We start from the raw sequence: 19471 nt of genomic DNA, 5'->3' as shown, positions 1-19471 counted from the left end.
CTAAGGAACAGTATGCTAATAGTGTTTTGGAGGTGAAAGAGTGTTGGATAGAGTGATGTTTATGAAGCTGGAAATTGATGATGTAATGATGAATGTTGTTAGTGCATATGCTCCACAAGTTGGATGTGCGATGGATGAGAAAGAAAAATTTTGGAGTGAGTTGGATGAAGTGGTGATAACTGTACCCAAGGGTGAGAGTGGTGACTGGAGCAGATTTCAATGGGCATGTTGGTGAAGGGAACAGAGGGGATGAGGAAGTGATGGGTAGGTATGGTGTTAAGCAAAGGAATGCAGAAGGTCAGATGGTAGTGGATTTTGTGAAAAGGATGGATATGGCTGTGAATACGTATTTTAACAAGAGGGAGGAGCATAGTGTGACATACAAGAGTGGAGGGAGATGCACACAGGTGGATTATATCTTACGTAGAAGGGCCAGTCTGAAGGAGATTGGAGACTGTAAAGTGGTGGCAGGGGAAGTTGTAGTTAGGCAGCATAGGATTGTGGTTTGTAGGATGACAGTGGTGATCAAGAAGAGGAGGAGGAGTGTGTGACGGCAGCACCAAGGATCAAATGGTAGAAATTGAAAAAGGGTAATTGTGAGGTGGAGTTCAGGGAAGAGTTAAGACAGGCACTGGGTGGCAGTGAAGAGTTATCGAATAACTGGGTAACTACAGCAGAGCTAGTAAGGGAGATGGCTAGAAAGGTGCTTGGTGTGAAATCTGGAAAGAGGAAGGAGGACAAGGAGACCTGGTGGTGGAATGAGAAAGTACAGGAGAGTATACCGTGAAAGAGGTTAGCGAAGAAGTGGGATTGTCAGAGAGATGAAGAAAGTAGACAGGAGTATAAGGAAATGAGGGGCATGGCAAAGAGAAAGGTGGCTAAGGCGTATGAAGAGTTGTATGAAAAGTTGGACACTAAGGAGGGAGAAAAGGACCTGTACTGATTGGCTAGACAGAGGGACTGAGCTAGGAAAGATGTGCAGCAGGTAAGAGTGGTAAAGAATAATGAGGGAAATGTACTCACAAGCGAGGAGAGTGTGTTGAACAGATGGAAAGAGTACTTTGAGGGGCTGATGAATGAAGAGAATGAGAGGGAATGAAGGTTGGATGATGTGAGGATAGTGAATCATGAAGTGCAGTGGATTAGCAAGGAACTAAGGATAGCTATGAAGAGGATGAAGAATGGAAAGGCTGTTGGTCCAGATGACATGCCTGTGGGAGCATGGAGGTGTTTAGGTGAAACGGCAGTGGAGTTTTTAACTAGATTGTTTCATGAAATCTTGGAAAGTGATAGGATGCCTGAGGAATGGAGAAAAAGTGTTTTGGTACCGATTTTTAAGAATAAGGGTGATGTGCAGAGCTGCAGTAACTACAGAGGGATTAAACTGATCAGTCACAGCATGAAGTTATGGGAAAGGGTAGAGGAAGCTAGGTTAAGAAGGGAGGTGATGATTAGTGATCAGCAGTATGGTTTCATGCCAGGAAAGAGCACTACAGATGCAATGTTTGCTCTGTGAGTGTTGATAGAGAAGTACAGAAAAGGTCAGAAGAAGTTGCATTGTGTCTTTGTGGACTTAGAGAAAGCATATGAAAGGGTGCCTAGAGAGGAGTTGTGGTACTGTATGAGGAAGTCAGCAATGTCATAGAAGTATGTAAGAGTGGTACAGGATATGTACGAGGGTAGAGTGACAGCGGTGAGGTCTGCGGTGGGAGTGACAGATGCATTTAAAGTGGAGGTGGAATTACATCAAGGATCAGCTCTGAGCCCTTTCTTATTTGCAATGGTGATGGACAGGTTGACAGACGAGATCAGACAGGAGTCCACTTGGGCTATGATGTTTGCAGATGACATTGTGATCTGTAGTGAGAGTAGGGAACAGGTGGAGGAGACCCTGGAGAGGTGGAGATATGCTCTAGAGAGAAGAGCAATGAAGGTCAGCAGGACTAAGACAGAATACGTGTGTGTGAATGAGGTGGAGGATAGAGGAATGGAGAGGATGTAGGTGGCGAAGGTGGATGAGTTTAAATACTTGGGATCAGCAGTTCAGAGTAATGGTGAGTGTGGAAGAGAGGTGAAGAAGAGAGTACAGACAGGATGGAGTGGGTGGAGAAGAGTGTCAGGAGTGATTTGTGACAGACTAGTACCAGTAAGAGTGAAAGGGAAGGTCTACAAGAGGGTAGTGAGACCAGCTATGTTATATGGGTTGGAGACATTGGCATTGACAAAAAGGCAGGAGTTTGAGATGGATGTGGCAGAGTTAAAGATGTTAAGATTTGCACTGGGTGTGACGAGGGTGGCTAGGATTAGGAATAAGTATATTAGAGGGTCAGCCAAGGTTTGGAGACAAAGCCAGAGAGGCAAGATTGCGTTGGTTTAGACATGTGCTGAGGAGGGATGCAGAGTGTATTGGGAAAAAGATGGTAAGGATGAAGCTGCCAGGTAACAGGAAAAGGAAGGCCTAAGATAAGGTTCATGGATGTAGTGAGAGAGGACATGCAGGTGGTTGGTATGACAGAGCAAGATGCAGAAGACAGGAAGAAATGGAAACATATGATCCACTGTGGCGACTCCTAACAGGAGCAGCCGAAAGAATAAGAACTTCTGTTCTCTAAATTTAAATACAATAAATAATGTCCAAAAAGGATAAGTCATAATGAAACAACAATTGAGTTTTTAAAAAGTATATATACATTTTCTATTAAGTTTCCTTTTTAAATACGTCGCTTCAGTTTGATGATATATTAATGTTTATTAATGAATTTTAAGTTTATATACGTAACATATGGTTAATATAACTTTAAGGAATGTGATATGGATTTTGGCGCCAATGAAGTTATTTAAACAGCGTAACAGTAATACGCTCTAGTTCTGATGAAGGCTAGCTGATTTGGCTGAAAGCGCTTAACATTGTACTGCATTCATTGTGTTTTAAGTAGTTTTAATGTCTAACAGTGCGTTTAGTATCATTCTGTCATTGTCGTTTGTCAATAAATTGTGGATTTATCATCTTTTGGCAGTTGTGGGCACTTATTGGTGTAACCGAAGATTTCTTAGTACTTGTTTGGATTTTATTCTGATGTCGACCTTAAACACGGAAGACACCGGTGCTACTGCTTTGAATATGGACTCTCAGGGTATGGTAGAGTCAACCAACACTGATACGAATACGCACATAAATTTAAACCATCTAAAACAGGAAATTGTTGAACTAAAAGGCAAACTTAAACTGTTAGCTGTCCTTGTCAATAAACTTCTGCCTGGCGATGATGCTTCTAAACTGAGCCAGACACTATCGGCGCATTCCATGCCAGAAAGCGATAATGTAGGCAGTCAACCATCCTGTGCATCTCGGAAGAAAGATATAGAAGGGGATTTGAAAGAGCAACAAGGGGCTCCGAGTGAGACAATATTGCTTAATAAACCTAACAGCTATGCACACGACAGTGAAGGTGAGCCTTTTAATGACAGTTTAGATATACCTAATGGGCAAAAAGTAACTAATAAAAATAAATATAATACGCTGGATATTACTGCTCCCTTGTCTAGTAGCCAAGTCAATATCACAGATTTTACTTTTGACTTTTCATTATATGATATTGACTTAGAGGCTAAAAGGACAGGCACTAAACCTAAACGAGCATTGCCAGCCAAGACATATTCAGCGGTTACTGAACATAATATCAAAGACAGTAAAGGAAATTTGTCACAACGCAAACCTTTACAACCATCTACTGCTTGTTCAGCTGAGCATTTAAAAGAGAATCGTTTTAATCAATTTTTATCTTTTAATTGTGACACTGACCAAAAGGAAGGAAGGAATATTGTTGCCAATACACAAGTTGATGTTATAGAAGAGACTGGGTGTTTAAAAACTATGATCTATGCTTTGGGAAAGAAACTAGACTATCAATGGACTGAAATTAGACAATGTATTTATCAAAATGTATAGATAATAAGATAGTTCCCATGGGGCTTAGATTTTTTAAGTTACCCATGGGTTTAGATCTTACTAATACTGGTAAACATGAATTTAATATGTTTTTTGATGAGTGTGGATTTAATTATATGAGATTATTAGTTAAGTATAATGATGAAAGACTGAGTAAGCTGATACAAGAAGCTGAAAAACTTAATGTATGTATTGTCAATGATTTATTATTTATGGAATGGGAAAAATTATATAATAGGCAATTTGTGGAAGCAGAGAAATGGGTTGTTAAAATAAGCCAACGCAAACAAAATAAATTGTTAAGGGACAGGGAACACTATAATAAAGGTACAGCCTATAATTGGCCCAGTCCCCGAAAGGATGATGCACAAGGCTACAATGCTTATAACAAATATAAATACAATAATAATAGAAATAATAATAATAATATTCAGGATCAATATGGATTAAGAAGACAATACGAGGGACAGGATTTTCAGAGACATCCAAGAGATATAGGTCAACCATATCAGAGAACCAATCAGAAAGAGAATTTTTACAGGAAAAAGAATTACAACCAGTATTAACAAAAATAGAAGTAGTCTCTTTTCCTAGAAGTGTAACTGATAAATCAAAGTTTTTTAATATTACAGATGACAATAATAATAATAAAGATAATAAACAATGTAGTAATAATATAAATATTGATAAATTAGTGGAAAATAGTGACAATCAAATAATAATCAAAGGGAATATTTATTCTTATAATAATTTTAATATTTATAATTATTCTAATACATCTATTGAAACTGTTCATTTTAATTTATTTGAGAAAGGTATGAAATTTATACCTAATCCTAAATTTAACTTAACTGAAAGTATTAATTGATTTTAAGAAATACATCAGGAAGATTAATTTGGACATATTTTTTGATAATGTACCAAAAAAGGATTATAATTATGTGAGTAAGGGAGTTAATAATCAAATAAATACTAAGAGTATGTTTATGCCACCCAATCACCCTGTTGTAGATGTTTTTGACAACGTCATTGTCGTTTGTCAATAAGTTGTGGATTTTTCATCTTTTGGCAGTTATGGGCACTTATTGGTGTAACCGAAGATTTCTTAGTACCTGTTTGGATTTTATTCTGATGTCGACCTTAACCACGGAAGACACCGGTGCAACTGCTTTGAATATGGACTCTCAGGGTATGGTAGAGTCAACCAACACTGATACGAATATGCACATAAATTTAAACCATCTAAAACAGGAAATTGTTGAACTAAAAGGCGAACTTAAACTGTTAGCTCTCCTTGTCAATAAACTTCTGCCTGGCGATAATGCTTCTAAACTGAGCAAGACACTATCGGCACATTCCATGCCAGAAAGCGATAATGTAGGCAGTCAACCGTCGTGTGCATCTTGGAAGAAAGATATAGAAGGGGATTTGAAAGAGCAACAAGGGGCTCCGAGTGAGACAATATTGCTTAATAAACCTAACAGCTATGCACACAACAGTGAAGGTGAGCCTTTTAATGACAGTTTAGATATACCTAATGGGCAAAAAGTAACTAATAAAAGTAAATATAATACGCTGGATATTACTGCTCCCTTGTCTATTAGCCAAGTCAATATCACAGATTTTACTTTTGACTTTTCATTATATGATATTGACTTAGAGGCTAAAAGGACAGGCACTAAACCTAAACGAGCATTGCCAGCCAAGACATATTCAGCGGTTACTGAACATAATATCAAAGACAGTAAAGGAAATTTGTCACAACGCAAACCTTTACAACCATCTACTGCTTGTTCAGTTGAGCATTTAAAAGAGAATCGTTTTAATCAATTTTTATCTTTTAATTGTGACATTGACCAAAAGGAAGGAAGGAATATTTTTGCCAATACACAAGTTGATGTTATATCAATGTTATGACCGATGGTCAAAATGAAAATTTACTGATGCAGTTCATCTACTTACCTTTTACACCATGGCAGGCAGTGCACATGCTGCCATAATGCATTTACTTCCTCTTCTTTTGTGATATGAATTTCCCTGCTTATTACTATATCCATCATATGTGATAAAGAAATGTCTGTGAAGGTATAGTGTGAGGTTGCAGCTACAGACTTTAATGAATACACTACAGTACATGATCAAGGATGCATGCATTAAACTCTATGCATGAATCCTCTCTCTACTCTTAAGATAACATTACTTGGGGGATATAGTGCATTTATTTCTGCCATTACAAGACTTTTTATTAAAAAAATGGCACAAATATATAATGAATGATATGTGGGAAATGTTACATCATGCTTAATTCAACATATGTAACAATGCATATATAAACTGTAGCAATGTATTTTAAATGTTACCAGTTATGATCAGGCAATTAAAGCCTGATCTACTGGTCATCAAGGACATGTAGAGAAAGTGTGCAAAATAACTATTATTTTTCAAGAATGTTTTAGTTAGAATGTAAAAATCCTACAGACCTCTAATTGGGATACACTGGTAGTGAGCTTTTATTCTCTTGGTAGTAAAATATATTTGGCAAAATATATTAATCTGACATCCATTCAAACAAGAATGGCTCCAAAAAATTAAGAATTTATGAATTCCTATTTGTTGTTATACCTCTTTTCCTGATTCTCCAACTACTCCAGGAAGACCTTTTGGCCCTTCATCTCCTGGTTCTCCTGGAGGTCCATCTGCCCCTTTTAATCCTTGGGAGCCAGGATCACCCTATAACATGAAGTAGAGACAAAGAGAAAAGCAGTTGTCATTTCAAGTGTAAATAAAGTACACTGAACAAAAATAAGAAACAGAGAACATTCAGCAATAGGCATAAATAATAAACTCCAGCCAGATTACTACTTGCACTTTACCAGACTACTACTTGCACTTTACCAGACTACTACTTGCACTTTACCATTCTCCAATTTGTATAGCTCATGGAATACCTCCTTTTGTCCTCAGAGCCATAGACAACATCAGTGCTGACAGCAAAATTCATATGGTTTGTTCCTGACATATATAACAAAATTTGAAAACTGTGAAGCAAGACAAAGAGGACTACACAGCTACAATTACACAATACTGAAATGCATGATTCTTAGTGTAATATTAGATTGTAAGGTACCTCTCCATCAACAATTAACGGTGATGTGCTGAAAATGTAACCACCAGTAGGCACTTGCATACTTAAAATTGCTTTAAAGAACTTTATATCAAGGGAGAGATGGCTAGAGATGAGCACACTTGAGGGCAACACTGGCTGATGCAACTTCTGTGGTAGAAACTGTGGAAACCATCACTCCTGTTTCAGGGGGAAAGACAGGGCTGCCTGAGAGGAAACATCCCTTGGAAAAGTGAGGGATCCTTTGCTGCAGTCCACTGCACATTCTCACTTCACTGGGTGAATGCTGGAAGAAAGGGCAGCATACAGAAATCTCACTGGCTGTCTGAATGATGGCTCCTCCTGGTCAATTCTTTCCCAACTGATGTGGAATGAATGGGGCAATTGGGCAGAAGGGTAATAATGCTCAACAGATAGTTGGGACAAAGAAATGAACAAAAACATCTAAAGGCATCTTTTACCAAAAATGAGAAAAAAGAAAGGGGTGCAACTGTTAGAAAGCACAGTAGCTGACAGACGTTCTCAAAGACTAAATGTCAGGATAGCTGCCCTTCAAAACCAAATTGCCTTCTTTAAGGCATCCTCATTCAGCAAACAATAGAATGTTAAAAGGCTCTTTATCAACATCAAAATATTTAAGTTGAAGTATACCAAATCACTTAAAGGAAAGGAGAATAATTCATTAGGTCAAAAAGTGCTACATAAAAACCCTACCAAAGAATGCAATAAGCCTGGAAGCCTCATTTTTGGAGAGATGCCGCCACTGCTAAATGCACAGAAAATGGGTTAAGCTCCAATAGCACAAACATCTTGCATGAAAGAAAAGACCCCTCTGAAATAAGAGCTGATTCTGCTAAGATACACGTGGAACAAAATATGACTGCCACTGCAGAACAAGTCCTGGAGCTATGGCAATGCATGAATGGATAATCATTCATGTAATGCAGAACAGGCAAGTAACACTGTTCTAAAAAAGACAAACTTACATGTAGCAGCCGAGTGTATGGACAAATTCATGTGTGGTTTCATGTAAATTGGAAATTGTTCAATTGGTAGGAGAAAGAATCTCTGCTATTAAGCAGGCAAATCTATGCATGACTCAAAAGGACAGTACAAAACTGAACAATGTAGGGTTTTACTAATAAAAAAAATGTTAGCATTCACTTACTGACCTGTTCTCCTTTAAATCCTGGCTGGCCTTCAACACCTGTTGGTCCAGGAAACCCCTAAGAATACAAACATTATTAATGCTTATTCTGAGCATGTGTACTCAGATTTTTACATTTTGTAAAGTAAAACAAAGCAAATTAGTCATACTGAAGATTATATCAGATGATAAACTGTAAACTTACTTAGAGACATAAAAGGGTCTGTGGATCAATCCACCTACCTAGTTAGCAATAAATAAATAATGCTTGAACCCATATTAGCATACTGAGTACACAGTTCCACTAGCATATCATGTTGTTTATTTCAAAAGCAGAGCAGAAAATGACAGGTGCCAACCTTTCATGCAATGTAGTAATAATTGATACGTTTATGTGCGCTCCCTCATCTGTGATTCCTGGGTTTTGCTTTTGGAGATCAAGTCTACAGTATCTGCAATGTCTAATTTGTATGAGTTAGCATCCATTAAGTATCACTGTGTGGAGAGTGTTTTTTTTTTTTCATTTTAAGGATAGACCTCTACAGTAAAGCTGGATGCCTCTAATAATCAAGAAAATAATCTACCACAAACTTGGTTCCAAAATGGAGTGACACCCATACTGTGCATTTGTGAGAGTTGCAGAAATTTAGGAAGGGATAGCTGTGGAGCCTGATGAGTGAGAGCTCCACTGAGAACCTTTTTTCCACTAAGTGGAAGGACAAACATCCAATGCCATAAGTATCCATAAAGTCACATGAAGGAAGGGATACCTGTTTTGGGACTAACTTTTATAAAACTATATCCACTTTCATACTCATATGCTGCTACCAGATTGCTTTATTATTTATTTATTTTTATTTTACATTTGTTAACTGGGAAAGTCTACCTGGACATGTGTCCTTTTTCAGTGGAGGCCCGGGGAGAAAAGCACCACAAAAATCATAAGGACAGCAACAGACAGTACAGTGTTTTGTTACAACAGATTTAGAAAAGACAAAGTAATTACACTTCTAGTACATTACAAAATTAACAGTTATACAGGAGATTGAACAGGAAAAATTTTTGTAAGACTATTTACAACAGTGATAAAACATATGAGTGAGTTACATTCTGAGGGGCTGTACTCAAGTTCATTATGATGAGGTATTAAGAAAGGAAATATAGATAAGATCAAACATAGGTAATAGATAGAAGGGAAGTTAAGATTTATGTTTGAGGAAATGTACTAAGGTGATGGTAAGGAGTCTAGCCTGGGCTGTGGCAGGTACATAGCCAAGAGTTTGTAAGGTGGATTTTTAGGAGTTTTTTAAGCGGTTTAGGTGAGGAGTTATTCATAAGTGGGCTGGGTAGAGTGTTCCATAGTTTGCAAATATAGTAGGAGAATAGGGCTTCACCTGCTGAGTTTTTTACTTTGGTGACTTGGAGGAGTAGCTTGTTATTTGAACAAAGGGGTCTAGATGCTAAGTATGATTGGATTCAATTTTTAAGGGCCGTGTCTTTTTTTGGATGGTGGAGGATTTTGTGGGGTAGGGTTAGTTGATTAAATTGAAGTAAGAGGGGGAGTTCTAGCCAGTTCGGTTGCATGAGAGATTGACAGTGGTGGATTTATTTGTGGCAAATTTGGAGATCTTGTTATAGCAGGTTTCAAGCTTGTTGAGGTCGGTTTTACGGAGGTTTGTTAGAATAGGGGATGTGTATAGAAGTGTCAATAGCAGGTGTGTTCTAGCAGTTGTACTTTTTGTATTTTTAGTTAGGTATTGTTTGTTTCTGTAAAGGAGACCAAGTTTTTTTTGTGTACTTTTTATGGATTGGTCTATGTGGAGATTAAATTTCAGGTTATTGTTGACAATAACACCTAGAAGTTTGGTATGGGGGGGGGTAGGAGTAATTTTGGTTTTGTTCTTAGGATGTAAAAGTGTGAGGAGAGGGGAGGGTTTTTGGTGGGACAGAAAAGCATAAGTTTAGTTTTATTGGGATTTAATAAAGTTGGGAGTTAGTTAGCCATGTTATAACAGACAGGAAGGTGTCTTGGGTGATAGACTGCAGGTCATTAAGAGAAGAAGCAGAGCAGATCAGAGTGGAGTCATCAGCATATTGAATTATTTTGGCTTGGGGGGCTACAATGTGGAGGTGATTAGTAAATAGAGAGAAAAGAAGGGGTCCAAGGATGGAGCCTTGGTGTACCCCTGAGGTGACTTGTAGGAGGGGTGAGAGGGATTCTTGCCAAAGGTCAGTTTGTTAAGTAGCTCAGGAATCATGCTATAGTTGTATTGTTGAGATTATGGGAGGAGAGGACCTTTATAAGTTTGGGGTGACTGACCATGTCAAAAGCTTTTGACAGGTCCAGAAATATTGCTGAGACAATATGGGAGTTGTTTCTGAGCAGATTAATAGTATTTGTGAAGGATAGAAGGGCTGCTGTTGTGCTACTGGCAGGGTGGAAGCGATGTTGAGTGTGTGATAGGAGGTCATGTGTTAATAGATAATCCATGAATTTTGAGTGAATGACTCTTTCAAGGATTTTAGAGAGGGGGGAGTGGATGGCAATGGGGCGAAAGTTAGTTCACAGGAGCTGCCTCCTTTGTGCAGGGGTATGATGTGTGATTTTTTAGATAGTGGGGACATATGAATCAGTGATGGATCTATTTAAAAGTATGGTTATTGGGTAGCAGATTGCCTCTGATGCTAGTTTTAGAGAGGTTATTGTCAGCTAAGGTGGTTGGTTTTAGTTCACTTAGTAATTTTTTGATGTGATGGGTGGGGACTGGTTTTGTTCTGAAGAGGTTATTGCAATTTTGTGAAGGCTATTGTGGTTTACTTCTGGGGGGTAGTGTTGTTTAGATTATTAGCTAGAGATTGAATGGATTCTGTAAAGTAGTTGTTGAAATGGGTGGAAATGCTATCACAGCAGTCAGTTGAATTAGGCATAGGTGTGGTATTTTTACCTGGTTTTAACAGACTGATTACTGCTGCCCAGAATTTTTGTGGGTTATTTTGATATTTGATTTGAATGTTTTAGTAGTAGTTAGTTCTGTCGGTTTTGATTAGTTTTTTTTTTTTTGCTTTGTTTCTAATTTCCAGGAAAAGTTGTTTGTTTGTGCTGGTTTTATTCTTATGGAACTGTAACCAGGCCTTGTCTCTGTCTTTGAGTATTGCTCTAGTTTCTTTAGTTAACCAGGGTGCGTAGTTGGATTTTACTCTAATCTTTCTAGTTGATGTATGGGTATTGAGAATTTCAAGGAAGGTGCTATTGAAGGAAACTACTGCCTCATCTAATGTCAGTTGTTTGAGATCTTCCCAGTGACAGTGTTTAAGATCAGAGATAAATTTGTCCATGTTAAATTGTTTTTTGTTCCTGATTGTGCAGAAAGTAGTTGGATGAGGTTTTTGATTTTGATTTCTTAAGAGAAATGTTGGGCAGTGGTCGCTTAGGTTATCAGGGAGGCTACCTGAGTGGGTTACTAGATGGGGAGAATTTATTAGTATCCAATCCAGTATGGATTCACGTTTAGTGGCTTTATCGGTCCTGGTTGGGCCTAAGATGATTTGGGTATAGCGGCACAGGTTGATATGTATAGTAGGATTTGGGGAGGAATATAGAAGCCAAGCTATGTTAAAGTCTTCCAGTAAGATAGTTTCCTGAGGGAAGGATATAGTACACCACTGTAACAGATTTTTCCAGAGTGGGGATGTTGCTACCTGGTGGGATGTATCCCCCTACTATATTAAGGTGTTTGTTGTGGTTGCTGGCAAGTTTGGCTATAATTAGCTCAGCATTTGTGAGGTCTGGAGGGGAGGTATGCAGGAGATCAACTGCTAGATGGTCTTTGTATAGGATGGCTATGCCACCTCCTTTTTTATATGTTCTATCTTGTCTTAGGATAGTGTAACCTGGGGGGCTGATTTAATTGTTGCTGATCTGCGGCTTTAGCCATGTTTCTGTCAGAATAACTATATCTGGGGAGTAGCAGGACAGTAGAGCATGTAGATTGTGGATTTTGTTGGCTATACTACGAGCATTAATGATGAGGAGGAGAGATGAGTTTTTCCTATGGTGAATTTGAGTAAGGTTGTTTTAGGGAGGGTTGGGTTGTATTATATGTGAATTCTTGGAGCTTGGATTGGGGTGGATGTCTCCTATTAATTGTTTGTGTATGTGCTGAAGGAGTTGGTGATTTTCTTAAGGACCTTAGAGAATGCAAGAGAGGTGGTGGACTTAGTTGTGGAAGGAGTTTGATTGTGTGATGGTCAATATTAGTTGTGTAAAAGAAAGCTGGGGTAATAGGCTATTGGTGACTGTGCTGTACTATTGGTACAGATGAGGTGTGGTGTGGTGGTTGCAATGAGTGCTTGAGAGTGTTCTCATAGGAGGAGTAGAAGAGAGTTTAAAGTGAGGAAAAGTAGTATGCGTTTAGGACCTAGCATAATGAGGAGCATAGTAGTGTGCTACGTAGTACTGTTAGTTAGGGGATTCAGGTATAGGTAGCAGGAGTTATTAATATATGGGGGGGGTGAAAAGACTAAGTGGGATTGGTTGCAAGGTGGTAGGTGTGGCTATGGCTAAAATAAATGTATGTGTAGTGGAAATGGGTGGGAATTGGGGGCAGGGCAGGGGAGCGGAGTGAGCCCGAGCACAGTGAGGGTGAAAGGAGTGGGTTGAAACCACCACGCAGGAGTTCGCTAACGATTTTGCAAAAAACAATCAGGCAGAGTCAGATTTACTCATATGACAGAAAACGTATGGGGAAATATCTTTAGTCTTTTTTTCAAGTTGGCAACTAATTTCCTAACTTACAGGCTAATAAGACTTTGGTTTTAGAAGAGTAAAGTAATGACTCTGCACTGTATTCAGGGGAAGATCAGGTGTTCTAAGCTATTAATGTTACTTGTAAAGCATGACAAAATTACTGGCATTGTAAAACAGCAGTCGCTGACTGCGTCCACCTAGATGAATGAATATCTCAGTTCTAATACTAAACTTTTTGTAGAATCAAACTATGTAGGTTTATCCAAAAAGTGAAAAAAACAGGATAGTTCAACAAGCTCAGTGAAAGACAGAGTTCAATGCCAATGTTCAGAAAATGTACTTGTCTTTTCTGTAGCACAATAATAGCATCATCTTAGAAAAAAATCCAGCAGATAGGCAATGCACACTCCACTTGTTTTGAGTCAAAGTTCCCCATTAAAAATAAAAACACAAGCTTTTTCCTTCCTTGACTGAAGTTCCTCATGCACTACTAGCTTGAATCTGTTAGCTGTCCTAATAACAGCTCTTATTGCTGTTAAATAAAAGAAAAAAAATCCTTGGAGACTATTCATAGCTGAGCAGCAGAAAGCATGTCCTCTTGTTCTGCCTGTGGTGACTCTTCGGCAGCACCCATTGGTTGTTATGTGCACATACATTGTGTACTTGTTGTAAATCAAATATTGAACTCAGTGTTTAGTCAACATGCATTTTGGATGGTGCTAGCTGAACTGGAATAGTGACCAAACTACTTGAGTTCTTTACTTTTAAGATCTGTGGCCAACATTCTGAGTGATGCAGCTTTCACCAGCTCTTCTACATTACACAGAAAGAGACTCAATAAGGGTTATAGTGCTCATCATGGGTTCACCTCAATATCTACTAATGTGGATAATATGCCTAGTGATCTGCATTCAGAGTGGTGGCAAAGAAACAAAAAGCTTTAGTCTACTAATGCTGTACGTATTTTGGAATCTTTGCTTTGCAGGCAAGTCACTGAAATGACATGGGTATTTCTGCAAACTGTGAGAGGAAGATGGCAGCGAGATATGCTAAAGATGGTCAAACAAAGACACTGTCGTGGGAGGGGTATTTTCTTTCTTTCATAGAGGTGAAACAGCCACCCAAAGTGCTTCTTATGAGCAATACAAATTGTATGTAAGAAGCAAAAGTGTCCAAGGAAGTAGACTCTAGAAGGTCAAAATACACTGCCTTCTGCACTTGTTATTGATCACTCACCTTGGTCTGACACTCCAGCACTCACATCATGAAAGGAGGCCATCAGAGTACACCTATAAAATTAAACTTAATAAACTTGTAGATCTGTCATGTCTTGCCTCTCAGAAAAAAAAATATATCATGTACTGCTTCATCATTCCAAAAAATACATCCTTGGATAACTTGAGTGTATTCCGGACCCAAAGTTAGCAAACTTATAGATGTAAATCTCAACATGATACAACAGCAGCAGACTTATAACAAAGCCATTCTACACCACAGGGATTCAGTATGTCATCTATTTGTTAACCAGGTAAGTCAATGGAGAATGGATAAATCCACTGGACAAACTGTATCTTTTCTGTGGTGACCTGGGAGCACTGTGTGGTTAAATGTCTTTCTCAGAGTCACTCGGGCAATTTGAGGTGGAAGTAATCAAACCCTCAATTCTTTTGACTGCAGGAATAAACTTATTAAAAATAAAAAGTACAGTTTGACACTCCTCCATAAACATTCTGTCACATTACCCATAAAACAATTCCCTTTCCTTCAAAACATTCTATCATTCTGGTGTTCACAGGACATTAAGTACTGGTTATGAGATAAAAAATCCAATACATGGCATAATCAGTCTATTTAATGGCTACACATGGATAGTGACTGTTACTACCAATATCCTACATTCTCCATCAGATTTATACAAGCTGTAAAGCGTTTCAAGGGGAATATCCCTTTATGAACAACATTTCCAGTTATAAGCTAGAAATAAGTATGTAAAGTGTGCTCACATATCAGGAAGTAAAGTGCAGGAAAACAAATTCAAAAATTCTTAAAAAATGTTTACCTCTTTATAATAAATTATTTTCTGTGAATCCATTTCTAGAATTTCATGACTTTAGTCAAACCACATACATAACATTTCCTTATTTAGACCAATTTGTAACAATGTGAAACAAATGTTGCATACCATAAGAACTTAATTGCATGCTGAAAATTGGCAATTACCTGCTCCCCATCCAGTCCAGATATACCAGGGTGGCCAGCCTCTCCTACTTCACCCTAATAAAACAAAAACAATAATGAAAAGGCAACAGTAACTGCAACATGTTGCAAAACTTCTTTCTTTATTTACAAATTGCTATTAGAATCACATTTTCTAACCATAATGCTTTAGGGATATATTATGCACCAAGTCCAAAATCTCACTGAGCAAGGATTATGGCATAAAGGGTATTGGCTGTGGTATAATAACCACCTGTCTAGGTGCATGGTGAGAGAGATGGACAGGACTGTTCATCACCTACATGTGTGATTATCACATACCATGGAATCCCTTAGTAAAGTGGAATTATTTTGTACTTACACGTGTATATTCTACAATATCTCTTCTTTTTAGGATTTATAGTCATATTTGGTGAAATACAAACTAATGGCATTAGCAGTATATTTGTGAAAGAGAAACTAACCTGTACAGTACAATACTCTAATATGGCATGCAGAAAAGCAAAACCCTGTAATAAACACCTTGGTAAGTACTGCAAAGTTTCACACTGTAAACAGCATGCAGAAACAAACTGCAAATTTAAGGAAGAAAACTGCTGTGCTTTTATGGTAGAAATGACAAGCATTACAAAATTGTAATGCTAGTAAAAATGAAACCTTGCCAGAAAGCAAATGAAAAGGTTAGTTTTTACTGTTTGGATTCTTATTGGGAGGAAAGTAGAGAGTATTCAATTCCAATCCATTATTCTATATAGTGTGCAAATCTTTGATCTAAAAATGAACACATTCCTGGAAAAATGAAAACTAAGCCTATGAATTTTGGGGACTGAAATTAGGAGCAATGCAAACATAAAAAATTAAATGTAATTTAGAGAAATAACATGTTTTTTCTAACCAACTGATCGTATGCTTAAAATATATATAAAGAACATATAAAAACAGTGGGAGTTCCTGATACGAAAATTGCTTATAAGGCACAATGACTCATCATCTTTAATAGTTAGTGATACTGTTCCAAGCCTGTTGGGACAAAATTGGTAGAACAAAACTGATTTAAGCACAAGAGAAATACAGTGTACACATTCTGAAAGTGAAGCTCTAGAAAACATGCTGACTAAAAGTGACAATGTTTTGAAAGAGGAAATGTGTATGTTAAAAAGAAATGCAGCGCCACACAAACAGATGCTGAATTAAGTTATTGCATTGCCATATTGCTGATATACTAAATTGGTAGACATGTCTGGTCAAATATAGATTTTAGATGTTACAAATAATACAGCAGTGCTTTCGACAAACATACACTTTGTGCAAACTAACGTAACTGTCACAAGTGCATAAATATTTGTTGAAGGGAATGCATAAAATAGATGACCAAAGGTTTATGCTGCACTGTTCCAGAAGACTAGCATTATGTGTATTGTGGTTCTATACTGTGGAGGTCTAGACTCACAATCTATTTCAAATGATTATTTGGAATATTAGCAATTCTGCACCATACTCCTCTTGTACTGTTCTCAATAAAAGGCTTTGTTAGATCTCATATATTGTAGTGTGGCAACTTCAGGGTACAAAAGCAAAGTAATGCTGTATGCAATGTCATGTAAACAGTAAATCACAGAAATATGTACTTTTACACTCATGGAAATAGGTACATAGCTATAGTCTATACTAGGCTGCATGAGGATGATGCTGTTCTATTGCTTGCACAAACATATATGGTTCAGAAAGATACTCATTAAAAATGGATCAAAGTGTATGCTATAACTTCTGTTACTCAGTACACAACCACTGAGAAAGAGATAAAGTTTTAGCATACATGACATTCCAGAAGTCCTAGGGTTAGCCTGTGAATCTTGCTTTACTGCTGTTTATTAATGCAGACTTTACATAAAGAAACAGAATACTGTCCTATTTCACACTTTGTTCAATGGCCAGGCAGAAGGATGAAGAAAATGAAAGAAGAGACAGTGAAAATCCTTGTCTAACTTCTTATTCAGCTACAGAACTAATACTCGGGTAATAAAATGCATCTCCAGCAGGAGAAAATGTTTATGTCACTCAGACTGAAATCCTATTTGACTTGCTTCTGAAAAAATTAGAAGAGACTGGGTAGAAACAATTTTGATTAATACTATGAGAAAACCATTATGCTCTTAAAAGGATTCATAGCATAAATGGGAGTGATTTATGACCTTTGTATTAAAACAACTGACAGTCATATGTCATCTCTGGTGAGGCATTTCAATCAAAACAGAAAAGGATCTGAGAATGAACCAGTGTACAAGGCTCAGGAGGAGACACAACAGGAAGCAGAAGATTCAATTAAATATTTACAGCCACAGAATCTCATCATCTTTTTTTGGCTGTTCCTGTTATGGGTCACCACAGCGGATCATCTGTTTCCATTTCTTCCTGTCCTCTGCATCTTGTTCTGCCACACCAACCACCTGCATGTCCTCTGTCACCACATCCATAAACCTTATTGTAGGCCTTCCTCTTTTCCTGTTACCTGGTAGCTTCATCCTTAGCATCTTTTTTCCAATATACTCAGCATCTCTCCTCAGCACATGTCCAAACCAACGTAATCTAGCCTCTCTGGCTTTGTCTCCAAACCTTCCAACCTTGGCTGACCCTTTAATATATTTATTCCTAATCCTGTCCACCCTCGTCACACCCAGTGCAAATCTTAACATCTTTAACTCTGCCACATCCAGCTCAAACTCCTGCCTTTTTGTCAATGCTAATGTCTCCAACCCATATAACATAGGTGGTCTCAGTACTCTCTTGTAGACCTTCCCTTTCACTCTTACTGGTACTCGTCTGTCACAAATCACTCCTGACACTCTTCTCCACCCACTCCATCCTGCCTGTACTCTCTTCTTGACCTCTCTTCCACACTCACCATTACTCTGAACTATTGATCCCAAGTATTTAAACTCATCCACCTTCGCCACCTCTACTCTTTGCATCCTCACCATTCGTCTATCCTCCATCTCATTCACACACGCATATATTCTTAGTCCTGCTGACCTTCATTCCTCTTCTCTCTAGAGCATATTTCCATCTCTCCAGGTCTCCTCCACTTCTTCCCTACTCTCACTACAGATCACAATGTCATCTGCAAACATCATAGTCCACGGGGTCTCCTGTCTGATCTTGTCTGTCAATCTGTCCATCACCACTGCAAATAAGAAAGGGCTCAGAGCTGATCCTTGATGCAATCCCACCTCCACCTTAAACACATCCGTCACTCCCTCCGCAGACCTCACCGCTGTCACACTACCCTCGTACATATCCTGCACCACTCTTACATACTTCTCTGACACTCCCAACTTCCTCATACAATACCACAACTCCTCTCTAGGCACCCTGTCATATGCTTTCTCTAAGTCTACAAAAACACAATGCACCTCCTTCTGACCTTTTCTGTACTTCTCCATCAACACTCTCAGAGCAAACATCGCATCTGTAGTGCTCTTTCCTGGCATGAAACCATACTACTGATCACTAATCATCACGTCCCTTCTTAACCTAGCTTCCACTACTCTTTCCCATAACTTCATGCTGTGACTGATTAATTCAATCCCTCTGTAGTTACTACAGCTCTGCACATCACCCTTATTCTTAAAAATGGGTACCAAAACACTTTTTCTCCCTTCCCCAGGCATCCTCTCACTTTCCAAGATTTCATTAAACAATCTGGTTAAAAACTTCACTGCCATTTCACCTAAACACCTCCATGCTTCCACGGGTATGTCATCTGGACCAACAGCCTTTCCATTCTTCATCCTCTTCATAGCTATCCTTACTTCCTCCTTCCTAATCCATTTTACTTCTCAATTCACTATCCCCACATCATCCAACCTTTTCTCTGTCTCATTCTCTTCATTCAACAACTCCTCAAAGTACTCTTTCCATCTCCTCAACACACTCTCCTCGCTTGTGAGTATGTTTCCTTCATTATCCTTTATCACCTTTACCTGCTGCACATCTTTCCTAGCTTGGTCCCTCTGTCTAGCCAATTGGTACAACTGTCCAGATGTCATACCAAGCACCTTTCTAGCCGTCCCCCTTACTAGCTCTTTGGTAACTCTTCACTGCCACCCAGTGCCTGTCTTAACTCATCCCTGAACTCCACCTCACAATTACCCTTTTTCAATTTCCACCATTTGATCCATGGTGCTGCCCTCACACTCCTCCTCTTCTTGATCACCAACGTCATCTAATGTGCCTGAAAAAGTAGAAGCTGAGAAACCAGCACCTTCAACTGTAGTATCCTGAGACTGT

The 19471-nt window shown here is 38.5% G+C and overlaps 1 protein-coding gene across 1 annotated transcript in view; it reads right to left on the bottom strand.

The window, feature by feature from the left end:
* LOC122790648 (collagen alpha-1(I) chain-like) overlaps positions 1-19471 on the bottom strand; it is an 882142-nt gene that overhangs the window by 699704 nt on the left and 162967 nt on the right. Inside the window, exons 8-10 of the mRNA XM_044058172.1 lie at positions 15188-15241; positions 8246-8299; positions 6572-6679 (exon numbers count right to left, since the gene is read on the bottom strand). Of these exons, the coding sequence (XP_043914107.1) occupies positions 6572-6679; positions 8246-8299; positions 15188-15241 (216 nt within the window). The remainder of the gene's footprint in view (positions 1-6571; positions 6680-8245; positions 8300-15187; positions 15242-19471) is intronic.

This window comes from Protopterus annectens, chromosome 16.part0, assembly GCF_019279795.1.
Source record: "Protopterus annectens isolate FY-2018-M chromosome 16.part0, PAN1.0, whole genome shotgun sequence".
Lineage (NCBI taxonomy): Eukaryota > Metazoa > Chordata > Ceratodontiformes > Protopteridae > Protopterus > Protopterus annectens.
Note: the sequence above shows the minus strand (reverse complement) of the source record. Positions and strands in the feature narration are given on the sequence as shown.